The sequence below is a fragment of the Curcuma longa genome, chromosome 9 (genome assembly GCF_044706935.1).
Source record: "Curcuma longa cultivar G26 ecotype Majalengka, Jawa Barat chromosome 9, ITB_CL_G26_1.1, whole genome shotgun sequence".
Lineage (NCBI taxonomy): Eukaryota > Viridiplantae > Streptophyta > Magnoliopsida > Zingiberales > Zingiberaceae > Curcuma > Curcuma longa.
This window is the reverse complement of record NC_133869.1, coordinates 9,825,030-9,843,118: the sequence shown is the minus strand read 5'-3', so window position 1 is coordinate 9,843,118 and position 18,089 is coordinate 9,825,030. Positions and strand designations below refer to the sequence as shown.

General features: G+C 39.6%; 5 protein-coding genes across 5 annotated transcripts; 2 read left to right on the top strand and 3 right to left on the bottom strand.

Moving 5' to 3' along the window:
- Positions 1 to 2,212: 2,212 nt before the first annotated feature.
- Positions 2,213 to 3,471, bottom strand: LOC141834797 (putative CCR4-associated factor 1 homolog 7). Its single transcript, XM_074722167.1, has one exon. It carries the CDS (start codon positions 3,126 to 3,128, stop codon positions 2,313 to 2,315), a length of 816 nt encoding a protein of 271 aa, XP_074578268.1. The 5' UTR covers positions 3,129 to 3,471; the 3' UTR covers positions 2,213 to 2,312.
- A 1,358-nt stretch (positions 3,472 to 4,829) lies between these two features.
- LOC141834525 (RNA pseudouridine synthase 1-like) lies at positions 4,830 to 6,586 on the top strand. The gene is made up of 3 exons (XM_074721847.1): positions 4,830 to 4,918; positions 4,989 to 5,290; positions 6,387 to 6,586. Exons 1-3 carry the CDS (start codon positions 4,857 to 4,859, stop codon positions 6,584 to 6,586), a joined length of 564 nt encoding a protein of 187 aa, XP_074577948.1. The 5' UTR covers positions 4,830 to 4,856.
- Positions 6,587 to 7,993: 1,407 nt separating this feature from the next.
- LOC141834965 (RNA pseudouridine synthase 1-like) lies at positions 7,994 to 10,201 on the top strand. The gene is made up of 3 exons (XM_074722368.1): positions 7,994 to 8,082; positions 8,153 to 8,454; positions 9,476 to 10,201. The coding sequence occupies exons 1-3, from the start codon at positions 8,021 to 8,023 to the stop codon at positions 10,165 to 10,167; spliced, it is 1,056 nt and encodes a 351-aa protein (XP_074578469.1). The 5' UTR covers positions 7,994 to 8,020; the 3' UTR covers positions 10,168 to 10,201.
- A 269-nt stretch (positions 10,202 to 10,470) lies between these two features.
- Positions 10,471 to 12,680, bottom strand: LOC141834964 (thioredoxin-like fold domain-containing protein MRL7 homolog, chloroplastic). Its single transcript, XM_074722367.1, is given in 5 exon segments — positions 10,471 to 10,708; positions 10,790 to 10,901; positions 11,115 to 11,199; positions 11,943 to 12,196; positions 12,198 to 12,680. Coding segments are annotated over 5 exon segments (1,017 nt in total). The 5' UTR covers positions 12,660 to 12,680; the 3' UTR covers positions 10,471 to 10,604.
- A 750-nt stretch (positions 12,681 to 13,430) lies between these two features.
- On the bottom strand, positions 13,431 to 18,089 carry LOC141835170 (AUGMIN subunit 1-like). The gene is made up of 6 exons (XM_074722601.1): positions 17,674 to 18,089; positions 17,437 to 17,571; positions 16,434 to 16,557; positions 14,757 to 14,894; positions 14,577 to 14,690; positions 13,431 to 13,570 (listed from the first exon to the last, which is right to left on the bottom strand). The coding sequence occupies exons 1-5, from the start codon at positions 18,087 to 18,089 to the stop codon at positions 14,580 to 14,582; spliced, it is 924 nt and encodes a 307-aa protein (XP_074578702.1). The 3' UTR covers positions 13,431 to 13,570; positions 14,577 to 14,579.

The following is an 18,089-nucleotide window of genomic DNA, read 5'->3' as shown; positions in this document are numbered from 1 at the left end:
TAAATTTATTAATTTTATTCATGAACTATAAATAGATAATGAAGATGATTAAGACATTGCATTGCGTAAATAAATTCCACATCACAAAGAAACATGTTCCTTTTGTTACATTATATTTTGGTGCATAATAATAAAATTAATCCTAAATCAATGAGGACCATATTGAGATACAAATTATAAACAAATGTAAAATAATTTACCAAGACTATGGAATAATTATTGATATAAAAATTTGAATAATCAATTTACACTTATATTTTATTATGAGGGATTTAAACATCTATGCTTCTGAGAGGATGTGTCCAGTCAGATTTTAGTAACTAAGCTCCTTAGAGGAGCTTAACCTTAGGAGGGGAAGATGAGTAGAGAGTACTTGTTAGAACCAAAGAAATGTGATACTAAATTGGCAAGCCTATGTATATCAAAGCTCCATGCATCATTGTTTTCGATAAAGAAGTGATGATATAGAATGCCAAGTATAAAGCCGAATCATATGTGAATAGTTAACACAAAAAAAAAGATCAATTAATATCCAGAATCTGGTAAGTATGATTAGGAGATATGTAACTTTCAGTATTGTATAACTTTGTCTGTGGATGTTAAATCTATTGATGCCTCTTGGTCAATGCTAAACCCATTTTTTTACTAGGGATAAACAAGAAAACGCAAGTTGAATTGAAGTTTCTACTCGATAACCATTTAACTTAAATTGTGACCCATGGGTGGCAACTACAGTCCAAAGGTCCAAGACACTGATACCTCACAGAACACTTACAAGTAAGTGTTGGCCCAAGAAAACACAGTGGTCAACTACTGTCTCAAATCAGATCACCTCTGTTAGATTAAGCACAATTGCAACTAATTCAGCTTCGCTTGTTCTTCATTTGATTAACATTTAAAACTATGGAGAATCAAAAGTTCTTTCAATTTCTCAAAAAAGATCCACTAAAGGTATGCCTTAAAAAATTTTAAACTATACAAATACAAAGAAATCTAGAAAAGAGGACTTACTTCAAGTGTGCCATGTTAATATAAAAAATTTTTCCAGCTGAAAATTGATAGGTTAATAAAGAAGTGATGACATAGAACGCCAAGTATAAAGCCGAATCATATGTGAATAGTTAACACGAAAAAAGATCAATTAATATCCAGAATCTGGTAAATATGATTAAGACAGAAGTGGAGTAGGAGATATGTAACTTTCAGTATTGTGTAACTTTATCTGTCAGTGGATGTTAAATCCATTGATGTCTCTTGGTCAATGCTAAACCAATTTGTTTACTAGGGATAAACAAGAAAAAGCAAGTTGAATTGAAGTTTCTACTCAATAACCATTATATTTAACTTAAATTGTGACCCCATGGGTGGCAACTACAGTCCAAAGGTCCAAGACACTGATACCTCACAGAACACTTACAAGAAAGTGTTGACCCAAGAAAACACAGTGGTCAACTACTGTCTCAAATCAGATCACCTCTGTTAGATTAAGCACAATTGCAACTAATTCAGCTTCAAGTAATCACTTGTTCTTCATTTAATTAACATTTAAAACTATGGAGAATCAAAAGTTTTCTTTCGATTTCTGAAAAAAAAAGATTTAAAACTAAAGGTATGCCTTAAAAAAATTTAAACTAAACAAATACAATGAAATCTAGCAAAGAGGACTTACTTCAAGTGTGCCATGTTAATATAGAAGATTTTGCCAGCCGAAAATTGATAGGTTGATATAACCATTAAAGATATCCTGTTCAATTTCGGTAAAAGCCCAAATTATTTGCTTGTTATTTCTGCAAGTAGAATCCTCCAAAACCTACAATAGTACCAAAAGAAAAATAAATTATATGAAGGCAACCATGATACATACAAAGTATCAAAGAAATAAACAGAAAGATCTTTCATTCTTTAAATATCATACCTAGCACAGCAACTTAGGATTTAATCAGAGGTTTTGTAGCCAAATTATCCACGAATAATGCACACCTACATCTGCAGATGAAAACACTAACAAAGAAATTTGCAAATAACAAACGGGGTTTCAGTTAGAATAACACAAACAATATAACAGTATAAAATGCAGCAAGCTGAGTTCTTGAATGATAAGGATAAGAGGTGTCCAGGAGATTGTAAGGAAATAGGGTTATGAATATAATCTACGAAATTTAAAGAAACGACAGTATGAGCAACACACAAGAAAGAACTAACACGGAGGAGCAACACAAGCACATAAGTATATATACTCAAATCTTTTTTTTTATTTTCCCTTTTTCAAATTCAATGAAGTCTGATAACTAGCATCACAGACCATTCAACCTTCAATCAGTATCAAGCCCATACATGACCCCCGAGTATCCCTCAATTGCCCCATTGAAGTATTTCTCTGTAAGTTTTTGGAATACCCGAGCAGTAAGCAAACTATCTGAACCAGCTTGATGACAGATACCGACCCTTTCAACCGCCAACTGCTCAGCAAGCTTGTTAAGCCCTCCATGGAGGTAGTTTGAAAACCTCATAAGATGCTTGATGTCATATAGAACAGGGAAGAAAATCTTGACGAGTTGATGGAACTCCTCTCGAGTCTCAGGCAGCGTTCTGCAGGTTAGGATCTTTAGGAGGTACCCGAAGTCATAAGGACAATGAAAAGTCACCCAGCTAACAGAATGATTGAGGACAACGCCAGACGACATGAGGAGCTCAGCGAAGCGCTTGGCGTCGACCCCAAACTCCCGATTCTTGATGAAATCAATGCCCGACTTGCTCAAGAGCTCGATGGATTCAGGGTTGCTGACATCCCGCTCGACATCGAATTCCCTGAAGTTAAACTGCCACACGATAGGGCGCCCCCCGGAGGAGGTAGGAAGCAGCCCTGCACCATTGGTAAAGGTGAGGCCGAGCTGGATCAGGTGCAGGAGGTCGACGTTGGCGCGGAGGACATGGTAGTTACTGTCAGCGAAGCACTTGAAGTCGCCAAGGGGGCGGATGGCGACGCCAGGGAACTCGGTGTCCATGGCAACGAAGGGGAAGTCGTCGACGATCTCGCGGATCATACCGATCTCGGCGTCCAGGTTGTCGGCCCAAACGTCACGGATCTCGACTGCGGCGGCGGCGGCGGCTTCGTCCTCGTTCGACATCGAAACCCAGCGATGCTATCAGTTGCGCGCTGCCAGCGGACGGGCATAAGAAACCCTAGATCTTGGAAGGCGAGCAGGTGAGAACCCCAGGCCGGCGAAGCTGACGGAGTTTGCAGCGACGGCGATCGGCAGATCGAATAGGGATCGATTAGGGTTGCGGAGCGGCGATCGGTGGGTGGAAGACGGCGCGGCGAGGCGAGAGGGGAAACGGGAGGGGACTTTTTGTGTTTTTTTAGGTTTAAATTGAAGTCGGCGTGGAAGCGGAGAGGAGCGGGGAAACGATCCTCGCGAAGGGGGGACGATGTATAAAGCGCGTTTCCAACACCGCGCTCTCTCTTTCTTTTAGCCCACAATTCGGTCTCTCACTGTGAGGAAAGGAGTATTTATACAGCGCCGCGGTGCGATGGTCCGCTGGAGCATCTTAAGGCACGCACGCCGACCTAGCGAATAAGGAAAGGTTTATTTTAAACGCTGTTTTAAAATAAATAAATAAGATTACTTGTTAAATGCAATACCAACTTTAAATATTTTTATAAAACTAATTAGAGTTTTTAATCTTAAAAAATGTATATAGTTACATGGATAAAGTTTTAGCGCATTTTTTTATTAATATCCTCAAAAAGATGCTTCATTTTAAAATGTATTTTTTATAAAATTATTTAAATATGATTAAAATTATTTTTGAGATAAAAAATATGATAGAGTTTAGTTTTATTACTTTTATTTTTTATTGAAAAAAACTAGCATATTATATAATGACATATATAAGAGGATATTTGAAAGTTGAAGGGGTTTACCAACTAAATTAGTTGGTACCATATTTTTTTAATTTCAATAAAATAAAGTCATATATTGTTCATGTCATTATTTTATTTTAATTCCAATAAAATAGCCATATTTTGAGCTTAATGATATCAAATTGTGAATTATAAAAGAGGGAGAGCTAGAGAATAACTATGAAGATGAATATATGATCATAGGAAAGGCTTTGTTACTTTCTTAAACCTAAATAATAATATTAAAATTTATAAATGATAGTTATATAAAATTAATTAATATTTTGTTTACACTTTATTCATACCAAATAATCGACTACTATGATAAAAATATGATAGAGTATTCAAATTTCACTCATGATACGACAACATCTGTCAAGACTCATATATATACTTTTTAATTTATCCTGATGATCAATAAATTTTTTTATAACATCAAATTAATCACTTTCAAAATTAATCAAATTACATATCAAGTTATCTAAAAAATATATGTATTCCAAATACTATGAAGTAATATTATAAACTACAATAATTAATTTTAATTATACAAATCCCTCTGCTATATAGGCCAAGAAATTTATAGACCGCCCAGGTCTATACCAGTGTTGAGTCAGGATTGACTGACTTAGTTCTGGAGTATAGTTGAGTTAATTACAATGGAATAGAATTGTTGAAGTGGATAAGAATCAAAAGTTGAGATAATATCCTCTTCTATCCTGATTAATTATAATTTTTTAATTTATTTTTTTTATAATGATAAAATTAATCACGTAGAATGGTTGAGATGAGGGATTTCATTTTCTTCATGAGGATCGGCTGACCCAAGCCGTGCAGACCGGGTTTGATCACCCTGCGAAATAAAAGGGGCGACGAGTGCTTTGCCCCTCTTCAACGAGTGCCAAAGGCGACGAGAAGGGACGGCGACGGCGACGGCGACCACCGTATACGTATGCTATTCTTCCCTTTGCGCTCTGGGAAGGACACCTTAATCTCTTCCTTTCTAGCGGCAAGGTTAGATCCGAATCGTCCTGCCTCCTTCTCTTAGTCGCTTCCTGATCTCATTGGGTGGATCTCTGTTAAGGGTTCGCTATCCGACGATGGAAGCGGGATCGGTGGCGGCGGATAAATCGAGCGCAACCTTGCAGGGCTCGGCCGATGCGGTTCCCGGGAGCGGCTACCCGATCCCTCTTTCGCCGCCGTACCCGCCGCTGTCGAAGACCGTGGAGCTCCACCGAGCTATGTCGGCCGCCGCGAGGTCTGGCGGCTACGCCCTCTCTTCCGCCGATATCGTGTTCGAGGACCAGTACTTGGCGGTCGCCAACAAGCCCGCCGGAGTGTACTGCGAGGCAATCCTGTCCTCGATCTCCTCCTCCACCTCTTCCGGTGAGTTCTGGATCTCCCAAACCTTTCGTGTTGTGGTGAAACTGCGTGGATTAGTATCAATTTCTGTGGTGTTTTAAATTGGGAAGAGTGAGATCGTTGGTCGATATCAATCTAGATGTTATTATCATCAGAAAAACTGAGATCGATGTATCGATCGTTCATCCCTAAAATTAAAAACAAAAATTCCCAACATAGGAGACAAAGAAAGGAAGCAAGATAGAAATCTGTATACAAATATCCTAAGGAAGAATAAAAAGGACTGCCCTTAACTTATGCTCAAATATTACAGTTGAGGATATAGTTGGAGATGGAGCTATATAAGGAGAATCTATATAAGCCGATTCCAGAGATAAATATGTTGTTGTTGTTGATTATGCCTAACAAGTGATAAGCCAATTCTCATTGATATTGTTGTTGATTGTCGATAAGCCAATTCTCTTATCTGTATTATTGTAGCAACGTGTCCCCCAGGGTATAATTGAATTGGTTACAACAGAACGGACTTGTTGAAGTGGGCAAGGGTTAAATCTCAAACAATGCTTTCTCCCGTCGTGGTTAATTGTAATTTCTCAATTTATTTCCTCATAGATAGTCATAGGACCAATTGTGTGAAACTGCTAGGATGATAGATTTCACTTTTGTTAAAGTAGTAGCCAATTTATCTCCTCATAGATAGTCATAGGACCAATTGTGTAAGACCGTTGGAGTGATAGATTTCACTTTTGTTAAAGTAGTAGCAAGTTCAATGTTAGGTTTGTTGAAAAGGATTGTTGATGTGATGAAAGAGTCACTACTGGTGCTGGCTCATAAGCTATCGATTAGGGATGTGTTCAAAGATTTTGGGTTTTGACAGAATGCCAAGTCTTGTGGAGAAATTCTGGCTTCTATTCTAAACTTAAATAGGTTGTTCTATTATTGTTTTAAGCTTAAACACTTTGGTTGGTGGTTGGATTTGATAAGTTGATAGTTAGTTGACAGTCAGGACTTCAGGGAATTCTTTGGTTCAAATGAGTTCACGTCTCACTCTTGTACAAATTAGAAGACATTCACCTCTCAAAAGAATTTATGCTGGTTTCTGAGATCCCTTATGTGGCAGGTGATGGTGCCACTGAACCTGAACTGCATATGGCTAACCGGTTGGATCGCGACACTAGCGGTCTAATGGTGATCACCAAATCCCACAAAGTTGCTGGTAGATTGGTGTCCGGCGGCCGCGCCTCGGCTTGCGGGGCACGAAACCCTCGGCAGGGCCGGTTCCCTCTGTGTTGCGGCGACGCCGACGAGGCTTGGGCTTAGTATCGGGGTCTGGATCCGACGGGGAGATGCAGGCCGAAGGTTTCCGAAGGCGGAGGGACGATCGGGGAGGTGAAGCGAGGGATTGGGGACGAGGATAAACGGTAGGGTTGGGAGAGAGGAAGTACAGGGAGAACGGCGATGCGCTCTTGGAGCGGAGGAAGGCTGGGGTTTGGAGAGCGAGGGTTGGGAGGAGGGACATGTGGTAATATTATAAACTTCACTAATTAATTTTAATTATACAAATCCCTCTATTATATAAGTCAAGAAATTTATAAACCGCCCAGGTCTATACCGGTGTTGAGTTGGGATCGACAGATTGAGTTCAGGAGCATAGTTGAGTTAATTACAACGGAACAGAATTATTAAAAGCGATAAGAATCGAATTTCGATGAAGTTGAGATAATACCCTCTTCTATCGTGATTAACTATAATTTTTTAATTTATTTTTTTATAATGATAGAATTGATCACGTAGAATCGTTGAGACGGCGAATTCCATTTTCTTCATAAGGGATCGGCTTAGACCCGACCACGGGCCGGGTCCAACCCGGACCCGGCCCGGAAGGATGTCAGGCCGGTTACGGTTCAAGGGATCTGAAACTGACGGCCCGCCGATTAACCGGCGGGTTCTAACCGCCGGTTCCAACAGTAACCTCGGTTTGGATTTTTTGATTTTTTTTTTAACGTTAAGATGTTTTTTTTATGAATGGTTATGATTTAATATCTATTCAATAGATTTGTATATAAAATATATTTATTTTTATTTAATTAAATTATAATTTAACACGTCGTTGCTAGGATCAAACTAGGACATTCCGGGACACAAGCACATATACTCACCACTGTTTTACCACATCTTTTATTTATAAAATTAATATAATTATATATATACTATATTTATATTTAATTCAAATCCATTTTAAGACGCCGTTGATGTGGGAACGAACGCAATTCTCATCGATTTTGAATACGCACCACTAAACTACATTGACTTTTCTTTTTTTTCAATATTTCTTTTATATAAATTTTAAATTTTTTAATATAATAATCTCAAACCGTTGCGAATCGTCGCGAACCGTGAACCGGCGGTTCCGAACCGTGAACCGTAACCGTCTTGGGCGGTTAAGGTTAAGGGTCAACCTGCCATGAACCATCGAACCGGCAGTTCCGAACCGTCGAACCGGCGGTTCCGAACCGTCGAACCGGCGGTTCCGAACTGTCGAACCGGCGGTTCCGAACCGTCGAACCTGCGGTTCCGAACCGTCGAACCGTCGATTCTGAACCGTGGTCGGGTCTAATCGGCTGACCCAAGCCGTGCAGACCGGGTTTGATCACCCTACGAAATAAAAGGGGCGACGAGTGCTTTGCCCCTCTTCAACAAGTGCCAAAGGCGACGAGAAGGGACGGCGACGGCGACGGCGACCACCGTATACGTATGCTCTCCTTCCCTTTGCGCTCTGGGAAGGACACCTTAATCTCTTCCTTTCTAGCGGCAAGGTTAGATCCGAATCGTCCTACCTCCTTCTCTCATTCGCTTCCTGATCTCATCGGGTGGATCTCTGTTAAGGGTTCGCTATCCGACGATGGAGGCGGGATCGGTGGCGGCGGATAAATCGAGCGCAACCTTGCAGGGCTCGGCCGATGCGGTTCCCGGGAGCGGCTACCCGATCCCTCTTTCGCCGCCGTACCCGCCGCTGTCGAAGACCGTGGAGCTCCACCGAGCTATGTCGGCCGCCGCGAGGTCTGGCGGCTACGCCCTCTCTTCCGCCGACATCGTGTTCGAGGACCAGTACTTGGCGGTCGCCAACAAGCCCGCCGGAGTGTACTGCGAGGCGATCCTGTCCTCGATCTCCTCCTCTACCTCTTCCGGTGAGTTCCGGATCTCCCAAACCTTTCGTGTTGTGGTGAAACTGCGTGGATTAGTATCAATTTCTGTGGTTTTTTAAATTGGGAAGAGTGAGATCGTTGGTCGATATCAATCTAGCTGTTATTATCATCAGAAAAACTGAGATCGATGTATCGATCGTTCATCCCTAAAATTAAAAACAAAAATTCCCAACATAGGAGACAAAGAAAGGAAGCAAGATAGAAATCTGTATACAAGTATCCTAAGGAAGAATAAAAAGACTGCCATTAACTTATGTTCAAATATTATCATCGAGGATATAGTTGGAGACGGAGCCGAATGATTTAGGAGAATCTATATAGCCGATTTCAGAGATAAATATGTTGTTGTTATTGATTATGCCTAACAAGTGATAAGCCAATTCTCATTGTTTTTGTTGTTGATTGTGCCTAACAAGTCTATAAGCCAATTCTCCTATCAGTATTATTGTAGTAGTGTGCTCTCGGGACATAGTTGAATTGATTACGATAGGACAGACTTACTGAAGTGGACAAGGGACGAATCCCTGTAAAGTTAAAATAATACCCTCTTCTGTCATGGTCAATTATAGCTTCTTGATTTACCTCTTCATATATGATCATGAGACCGACCGTGTGAAACTGCTGGGGTGATGAATTTCACCTTTTGCTAAAGTAGTAGCGAGTTTAATGTTAGGTTTGTTGAAAAGGATTGTTGATGTGATGAAAGAGCCACTACTGGTTTTGGCTCATATGCTATCGATTAGGGATGAGTTTGAAGATTTTGAGTTTTGACAGAATGTCAAGTCTTGTGGAGAAATTCTGGCTTCTATTCTAAACTTAAATAGGTTGATCTATTATTGCTTTAAGCTTAAACACTTTGGATTTGATAAGTTGATAGTTAGTTGACAGTCAGGACTTCAGGGAATTCTTGTGAAGGTTCTTTGGTTCAAATGAGTTAACGTCTCACTCTTGTACAAATTAGAAGACATGATTCATTCACCTCTCAAGATCCCTTGTATGGCAGGTGATGGTGCTACTGAACCTGAACTGCATATGGCTAACCGGTTGGATCGCGACACTAGCGGTCTAATGGTGATCACCAAATCCCACAAAGTTGCTGGTAGATTGGTGAAAGCGTTTACTGATCACAAGGTCCAGAAGACCTACTTGGCTCTCTGTGTTGGCTATACCCCAAACTGGGACAAGATCACCATAATCTCAGGGCATGGCCGATCAAAGTTCGGGGCCTGGCGCGTGTACTCCGCAAACGATGTCGGACGGCTGCTTCCAGGAGGATCCACTGTGAAGCATATGCTCACATCCTTTGACATACTGTTCGCGAACGGGAAAGGTAAGTTCAGAGATATTGCTCAGCCACTGGATGGAGTGGAGTCAGTGGTAGTGCAAAAGCAAGCTGAAGGGGAAATCAACATTGCTGATCAGAAGAACAATGAGGTTTTGGTCAGAGCATACCCTCAGAGCGGGAGGACGCACCAGATTCGCCTTCATTGCCAGTATCTCGGGCTACCGATAATGGGCGATGTCAAGTATGGCGGAGTTCTTGAATGGAAGGGTGTAACTTGTGATGCTCATGCATTGCACGCAGAAAGCTTGTCGTTTGATCACCCTATTACTGGGGTGCCTCTCAGGATTAAGGCACCATTGCCTTCATGGGCGAGCAAAGTTTGCGAACAAATGCAGCAGAATTGTCGATAATCCCAAATTTTTTAACGAGTCCATTACTCAGTGGTCGGATAATTGCTTGATAATGTTTATTTTTGTTCCCTGATGAAATGGTGAGCAATCTTCAATATGCATTAAACTAGGGAATTGTCAAGAAAATCTCATGATACAGTGGACTTCAATACAAAACCTCGCCTGGATATTGCCACAGGAACCATCTTGTGAACAAGATTCCAATAAGAGACTGCAATACCTGAATTTATTGCCAAATTTATCTTTTGCAGGCGACTAGATGAGATCAGATCAGTAGCTGCTTGCAGCCTGGTACATTAGAGATTTAGAGGAGAAATCAACTCAGAATTCTTTGTTCTTGTAGCTGGTAAAGTAACAGATAAATCTTCACAATTCCAAAGGCTAATAAGATGTGTAAAACTTTGTCAAATTTGAGCAAGTAACCACCTGAACAAGATTCAACAGCGAAAAGAAACTCTTGAAGTATCAACCCATGATGGTCTCCTAGCATTATAGTAGAAGTGTGCAATCATCTGTACCAGCTCATCGGCAGTCCTAAACTCTGAAATATAATTTGGAGGCAATTATGAAATGCAAAAGGGCTACAAACTCAAGTTGGGATTCCATCTTGAACAGCTCATACCTTTCTCTCTGTATAGAATTGTGTTTCCTTTCAGAAATAATAGCTCAGGACATTCTTTGACTTTAAGAGCATATGCCAAATCTCTCTCAATATTAATGTCAATCTTGATAGTCTGCACAGCATCATTATTTTCAAATCAACTGAGAATCTAATTACTATGTAAGGATATCTCATGATAGGAAATCTCATAAGATTATCAAAATTTTGAGAAAAAAAGGGTTCAACTTCTATGTTAAATAACTGCCATGACATGAGGGCTTCTCGCGAAAATAAAACTATTTAAGTAGCAATGATAAGAATAATAACGACGACAACAATCACATACCCTAGGAGGTAACCGATCTTTAGCACTCCAATATACCTTGGCTGCATTTTCAAGCTCCTTCAACATCCTCCAATTATGAGCTGCCCTGTGAAGCAGAAAATTGTATGCTCACAAGGTAGTGAAACAACAAACCATAGTGGTAAATCTGCAAGCGTACAAAGTTCAGAGTTGTATTTATTTAAATGTTAAGTTCATGATGTGAACTATGATGGATCAGCACAAATCATGGACTAACAAACGTATTCGCTTTTCTCATTATTCATCTAATAATAACAGCTGTTTTTTTTTAAAGACAGTATTAGTTGGCATTATAGATTCAACTCCAAAGGAGTGATGAGACCAAAAAGCAAGCTTAATCCCCATTTCCACCCAAATTTGATACATGCAAGATCCATTATGTTAAGATACTACCCATGAGGTGATGATATAAGCATAATTATATCATGATGACTATTCTATATGCAATATCAAATGATCAAACAATTTTGTGTAGAAACAAGAATGAAACATCATCTGATATCTCAACAATTAATAAAGAAAAAATTATGATTTCCTATGTTCGGATTATCGGTACCTAACATATTGGTGGAATCTATAACTACCATAAAAAATGTTTCCAATCATAATCCAAAGATCTTAAGAAAAAACAACTCGAACCAAATAATTTTTAAGTTGATATTTCACAATTTGTTACTGGCAAAAACAACCATCTGAACATTCACCAACAAGAAGGTGTTAACAGTTGATGTTTATCTAAATTACTACATTTGTTGTGCAACCAAGAATGAACCACAGAATCAAACGAGATAATGAAAGGCTGGTTCTCACCTTGTATAGCGTTCGAACACCAAAACAACAAGAGGGCTTGGGTGGTACGCGAAGCTCTCCCACTCCAAGGAATTGATCTCCTTCACCCAACCCTCATCCATCTCCCCTTCCCAATCGATCTCCACCCCCTCTTCCACGACGTTCTCAATGGGGTTCTTCTCGAAGAACTCAGAAGCCCTGATCCCCCACCCAACATCGGCATCGAGCGGCCATTCCGGGTCATCCTCCTCCACCGACAGTGCCTCGCCCTCGCCGCTCCTCCTCCTCCTCCTCCTCCTCCTCTTCGTCGGCCCTCCTCGCTTTGAGAACCTCGTGCTGCCCCTCCAGCACCCCCGCGCTCTGCTCTCTGATCGCGGCGAAAGTATCCTGGAGCCGTGACCTCACGAACTCCTCCACGGCGGCCGATTCGCTCCGGCGGCCGCGCCTCGGCTTGCGGGGCACGAAACCCTCGGCAGGGGCGCCATCGACGGGGTCGGTTCCCTCTGCGTTGCGGCGACGCCGACGAGGCTTGGGCTTAGTATCGGGGTCTGGATCCGACGGGGAGATGCAGGCCGAAGGTTTCCGAAGGCGGAGGGACGATCGGGGAGGTGAAGCGAGGGATTGGGGACGAGGATGAACGGTAGGGTTGGGAGAGAGGAAGTACAGGGAGAACGGCGATGCGCTCTTGGAGCGGAGGAAGGCTGGGGTTTGGAGAACGAGGGTTTGGAGGAGGGACATCGAGGCGAACAAGATAACGCTTGCGAACCTTCAATACTTTTTTTCATTTAGTTATTAATTTTACTTAAATTTATTTATTAAGTTCAAATACGACAAAATTAACACGATAATGATAAATTAAAAAATTATAATTAATCATTATAATAGAGAGTATTATTCAATACTTATCCAATTTAAATGAGAGAAAATAATCTTCACAGAAAGAATATCTACCGGAATTATTTTGACTCAAATTATTGGAACAATAATCTCAACCGTCGTGATAAGTTATTTTGCAATTAAATTAAAATATATATTATATAAAAGAACTAGGAAAATGAGTTAAGTTATTATGTTTTATTTACCAATAGAATCTAATGACAATTGATCATCATCTAAGGGACAACAACCTTTTAGCCTCCGAGACATAGCTGAATTGATTACGACAAAGTAGATTTGCAGATGAGGACAAGAGTTCGAATTTCGATGAAGTTGAGACAATATCCTCGTTCGTCGTGATCAATTGCAGTTTCTTGATTTACTTTTTCATAAATGATTGTGGGATCGACCGTGTGAAACTGCTAAAGTGGCGGATTCCACATTTACAAAAGAAAAAGAAGGACAACAACCTTCTAATTTTCTCATTTTGAATAAACATTTCTCATATCTAAAATGGTATGGGATGCTCACGGTAAAATAATAAATAAATAAAGTAATTATGATATTCAATAATGCTGAAGAAGACTTCCAATTAACCAACAAAAAAGATCTAGTTCATTGTGTGAGAGAGAAAGTACATAATCCATTTATATCGAACCATAATACAAAAGGAAACAGTGGTAAACCTAATAAATTTAAACAACAGGAGGAAGTATAGTTACCAGCATGCAAGTGAATCCCCATAAAGACATGGCCATGATCCATATCTCAACCTGGGATAACAATTTGTTCCAAATAGTTAGTTCTTGTTTTCTTAGAATGATTTCCAAAACGGAAGCTGATTGTTAATAATTATGATTGCTAGATAGAAAATTTCTTATAGTGTGATTAAGGGCAACACTAGCAGAAGATTGTGATATATATCAGCTCGTCGTGGTTAACTGTAACTTTCCGATTTACCTCTTCACAGATGGTTGTGGGGCCGACCGTGTGAGGCTGCTGGAGTAGCAGATTCCACCTTTTGCTGAAATATGATATATATCAGCCACTTAATGAATGAAAGAAGCCAAGGATGTCTAGTAATTGAGCATGATAGGACTGGAATAAATAATTAAGAACGATTAGATAATGTAACAATCTAAAGCATTATTTCCCAAATATTGTGCCTTATAGAACTTTTTGATGAAATAATCACAGTTTGTGTTTCTGTTCTAGTGTTTATTGCCTATCATGTTTTGTAAGATGAAATCTAGGGACCAAATGGTAACAAGTCTGACTGCCATCTGTGTGTGTTTTCTTCTTTTTTGATGATGCTCATGCTAACTTATTGTTGTAAACATGTAGCATTTTTGACAATTGAACCATCTCTAACCACATTACCAGCTCTGTCTTGTGACTATTAAAACCTACCACTTGTGCAGTGAACATCAAAATACCCTCACTAATTAGGGCTGACCACACGAATCTTTTATCCTATTGTTGAGTTCTAGTAAATGTTTGGATTATCATTAAACCCAGTGAACAGCATTTTGTAGAACCTCCATGTAAAGTAAAAAAGGAATCACAACATTATCTTAAACTAAGCATGAATTTAATCTTCTCATCGCAGGGCAAATATGTTCGGTCCTAAGTTTCCCTCTGAATCTTGGGCAGGCATTAAACTAGAATATAGTAACTTCTAATCAAATCAAATTTTAACTTATCTGCTACTGAAAAAATGAACTTTGTTTCTGCAAATAATACTTCGAATGTCTTGGCTAAAGAAATAATTTGACATACCTGTCATATTTCTGCCGCTGTTAGTGCAGATTGCAGCACTTCTTCTAAATACTTCTCTGCAGCAGCATATTGCCGTTTCTTATCCTCGATGGCTAATGAAGCAAGAGTTTTATCCTGAATAATTAGATTCATTAGCTTTAACCAAACCAGTAACAGTTGAGTTTCAAACAAGATACATACAGGTGGTAAGTCTTGGTAACTTCTCAAGGTATCCAAGATGGGTTTTGTTTTCATCTCCAAATCTTTCTTATGCTCAGCCATTTTCATCAAAACACCATGGTTAATATCTGAAGTATGCCCGACGCGGTTTAGTATCGCCTGCTCACAACACAAGCTGGAGTATAAATTCCAGGGTAATTTTAGCTAGACGCAAGGGTAAAGATCAACATTTTCTTTGTACATATTGAGAAGTAAATCATCCAACTTCTGCATATCTTGCAATTGTAATGGCATGACGATTGCAACAATATGTATTTGTTAAGACCTAGCAGCTGTCCAATTCAACCAAACTAGTAGGTGGTAATCTCAGATCAGGTTAAGTAAATCTCAACCCACCTCTGTAATGTGACGACATGTTATGACCCTGTACAGCCAAGTATGCCTACAGAACTGTTAAGACCCACAATCATAGGCATTTATTAAGATCCTGGAATACTAAATTTGAATTGCTACTAAGTTAAATTTCGAGAGTGACTCAATCAAACCCAGTTTTGACAATGCAGAACAAAGTAATCTTTCTTATTTTGTTTGATGAGTATTACTTTATTTTGAATTTATTGTTCCATAACATAGGGGAAATTTCCATAACTAATAAAACTCATGATTCTACGACTTTCTATTCAACCAATGACTAAAAATTTCTGAAAGTATGATTTTGATCTTGTTCTATGAAGATAAACTGTTTCAAGGGAATACAATCAATTCAAATAAGTGACCTAGGAGTAAAACTCTAACACTAATAAATAGAAAATAAAGAAGAAAGATGGAGAATGAAGAAATTTACGCAAACACCGAAGTCTTGGATATATATACACAACAAGTATACAGCTAGCATGTTGGATCAGCGCCTGAACTCAGGCATATTGTGAATTATTATGCAATGACTGGTAGTAATCCTTACTAAACAATGTGTCGATAATCCAATGGTGAATACATATATACCGAAACACCATTGTGTATAATCATGCATCAATAGTACATGAGAAATATTGCAACTGGGTGCCACGGTTCCTTTTTAATTGCCACCATGCATCACGATTAATGCTATCCATGGAGTCCTGAATACATATATGCTTATATACTTGAAGGAGAGGAAGCACAGAGAAAGAAAGTGATTTAAGTTGAGGAAATGAGGAAACAGTTCGTGTGCACACTTGAAGGAAGTTGTGGAGCAAAGCATGATGAAGTTAAGAGAAAAAAGAAATTCTGCTTGGTTGCTGAGCAAATCAGGGTGAGCATCTCTCTTTCCTTTCACTCCTATCTTCTTTTCCTTTGTCCCTTCCACACAAACAAATCCCCGAAAAGCACACAATGTCCCAACATGATTGGGCGGATAGGAAACATATTAGACAAATGCTGCCAGAAAAAGAAATGGCAGTAGAACTGTAAAGGCAGGCACTATAAAGCAGATAAGAGCATAAGGATTTTCCATTCTAGCTAATTTATTTTATTTATGCCAGAATCTGAAAGGCTTGAAAAATAAACTCATTTATGTAAGATGTTTCAGAATTTTCAATTCATCCTGCTAGAAAAAAAAAATTGAGTCAAAGCAACAAACAAAATATCACAGTGACCTTATACTTGGCATGTGGATACATAAAATCTACAGAAATCTGACAACATGAAGTTGATCAGTACCTTGTAGTTATTCAGTTGAAGCATATATTGCCGCTCCTTTGAATCCAAAATGGCCAAATTTGTCTGCCATTGTAGCATCTGAGCTTCATGCGTTCCTACTTCATTTTCAAACTTAGCAAGTGTTCTGCAAATTAATAGGATATAGAGATTATATTTTCTGAGCAAGTGCCCTGCAAATTAATAGGATATAATGATTATATTTGACTCAATATTTTTTCATCTATATAAACAAGATGTAGTTATACAAGGACAAGTCTAAGTACATACATTCATAATGTAGTTGACAAATTGAACAGGCATCATTATGAAAGAAAAAAAGAATTATGGATGGGAATTAAACACTGTACATTTAATTTAAAAGAAAGTTTCCCAGTTCTGAAATTCCATAATTGGACAAACAAATAGTACATGATGAGAGTATAGAAGTTTAATTAACCTACTGAAAAAATATCATCTATGCTATGCTTGTCATCACACTTATTCCTGGTCAGTATAGGTTGTGTATGTTCTAATTTATTATGGGAAAACTCAATACTAAGTGTGAACCAAGTTGCTTTGCAATGGAGTCAAAAGATTAACTGAAACTATGAATAGGCACAAAAGTTATCAAAGTATTATCGAATGGTAATCTAATTCCATGATTTTAGTGAACTCTTCTATTTGAAATGATAAATAGAATTTCAACAGTTAAAAATTTTGAATTTGCATATCTCATCCACTTCTGCTTTGCTATGTAACTTTCCCGATCTAACTTATAGTTATACTTACTCGAGGAAATACACAAGGGAAATTAGTGGACTATTAGGCAAAAAGTTCAAATTTCTTTCCTTCAAACACAAAAACAATGTTGAATTCTTGAGAATTCATTTCTCTTGGAGAATGAGAATTCTTTATTTGTGAGAATTGGTTTCATATAAGCTGTAAAAGGACCCAGTTGATTCGAGTAAAAACATACTGATTCTACTGAAGGTTCAAAAATGAAGAAAAGAAAAAAGAAACTTACTTCTTAAGATCATTGAGCTTCGCAATGGCTTTCCTAGTGTACTCAAGAAGAACCTTGGACTCCTTCTGCACCTTCGTCCTCTTCTCCCCCACATCCGCTTTCCTCAAAGACAGATCGCCCATCGCCACAACGAAACTACACCCAATTAAGTAAATAGAGTTGAAGAACACAGAAACCTTGACAGAGAAGGTGTTCATTTTGATGCCAAAAGAGGCCGTAACCAAACCCCGACTGTACCTACTCATCTCCGTGTCCCGGATGTTTAACAGGTTGGCCACGCCAGCGACGATCTGAGCAGATCCAATTACCCCAGGAGAGATCTGCTCCCGCGAAAGGCCGACGTGTTCGAGGATCTCGCGGATCCGGATGGCCTCGGCGCGGTACTCAGAGGCCTTGAGTCGGAGGTCGGCCGCGACGATGGATGCGGAACGGGAACGCGCCTGGGATAAGGAGGCCATGGAATGGAGGTGCGCGACGGCGCGGGGTGTGAACTCGAAGACCGGCACGCTTCTCCCCACCGCCTCGAACTGGGAAGCCAACCATGCCTTCACCTCGGTTACTCTGGAGGCGTCGTTGGCCGTGACACTCCTCGAGGTCGGATCGGAGGAGGGGGAAGCATCGATGGCTGCCTTCAGGTCACCCATGGTATCCAT

Coding starts and splice junctions, on each gene's coding strand:
- LOC141834797 (XM_074722167.1), bottom strand. CDS start 3,128: ATGTCGAACGAGGACGAAGCCGCCGCCGCCGCCGCAGTCGAGATCCGT.
- LOC141834525 (XM_074721847.1), top strand. CDS start 4,857: ATGCTATTCTTCCCTTTGCGCTCTGGGAAGGACACCTTAATCTCTTCC. Junction 4,919..4,988: donor TCTTCCTTTCTAGCGGCAAG/GTTAGATCCGAA, acceptor ATCTCTGTTAAG/GGTTCGCTATCCGACGATGG. Junction 5,291..6,386: donor CTCCTCCTCCACCTCTTCCG/GTGAGTTCTGGA, acceptor CTTATGTGGCAG/GTGATGGTGCCACTGAACCT.
- LOC141834965 (XM_074722368.1), top strand. CDS start 8,021: ATGCTCTCCTTCCCTTTGCGCTCTGGGAAGGACACCTTAATCTCTTCC. Junction 8,083..8,152: donor TCTTCCTTTCTAGCGGCAAG/GTTAGATCCGAA, acceptor ATCTCTGTTAAG/GGTTCGCTATCCGACGATGG. Junction 8,455..9,475: donor CTCCTCCTCTACCTCTTCCG/GTGAGTTCCGGA, acceptor CTTGTATGGCAG/GTGATGGTGCTACTGAACCT.
- LOC141835170 (XM_074722601.1), bottom strand. CDS start 18,089: ATGGATACCATGGGTGACCTGAAGGCAGCCATCGATGCTTCCCCCTCC. Junction 17,572..17,673: donor CGGGACACGGAGATGAGTAG/GTACAGTCGGGG, acceptor AATTGGGTGTAG/TTTCGTTGTGGCGATGGGCG. Junction 14,895..16,433: donor TTCAACTGAATAACTACAAG/GTACTGATCAAC, acceptor TGTTGTGAGCAG/GCGATACTAAACCGCGTCGG.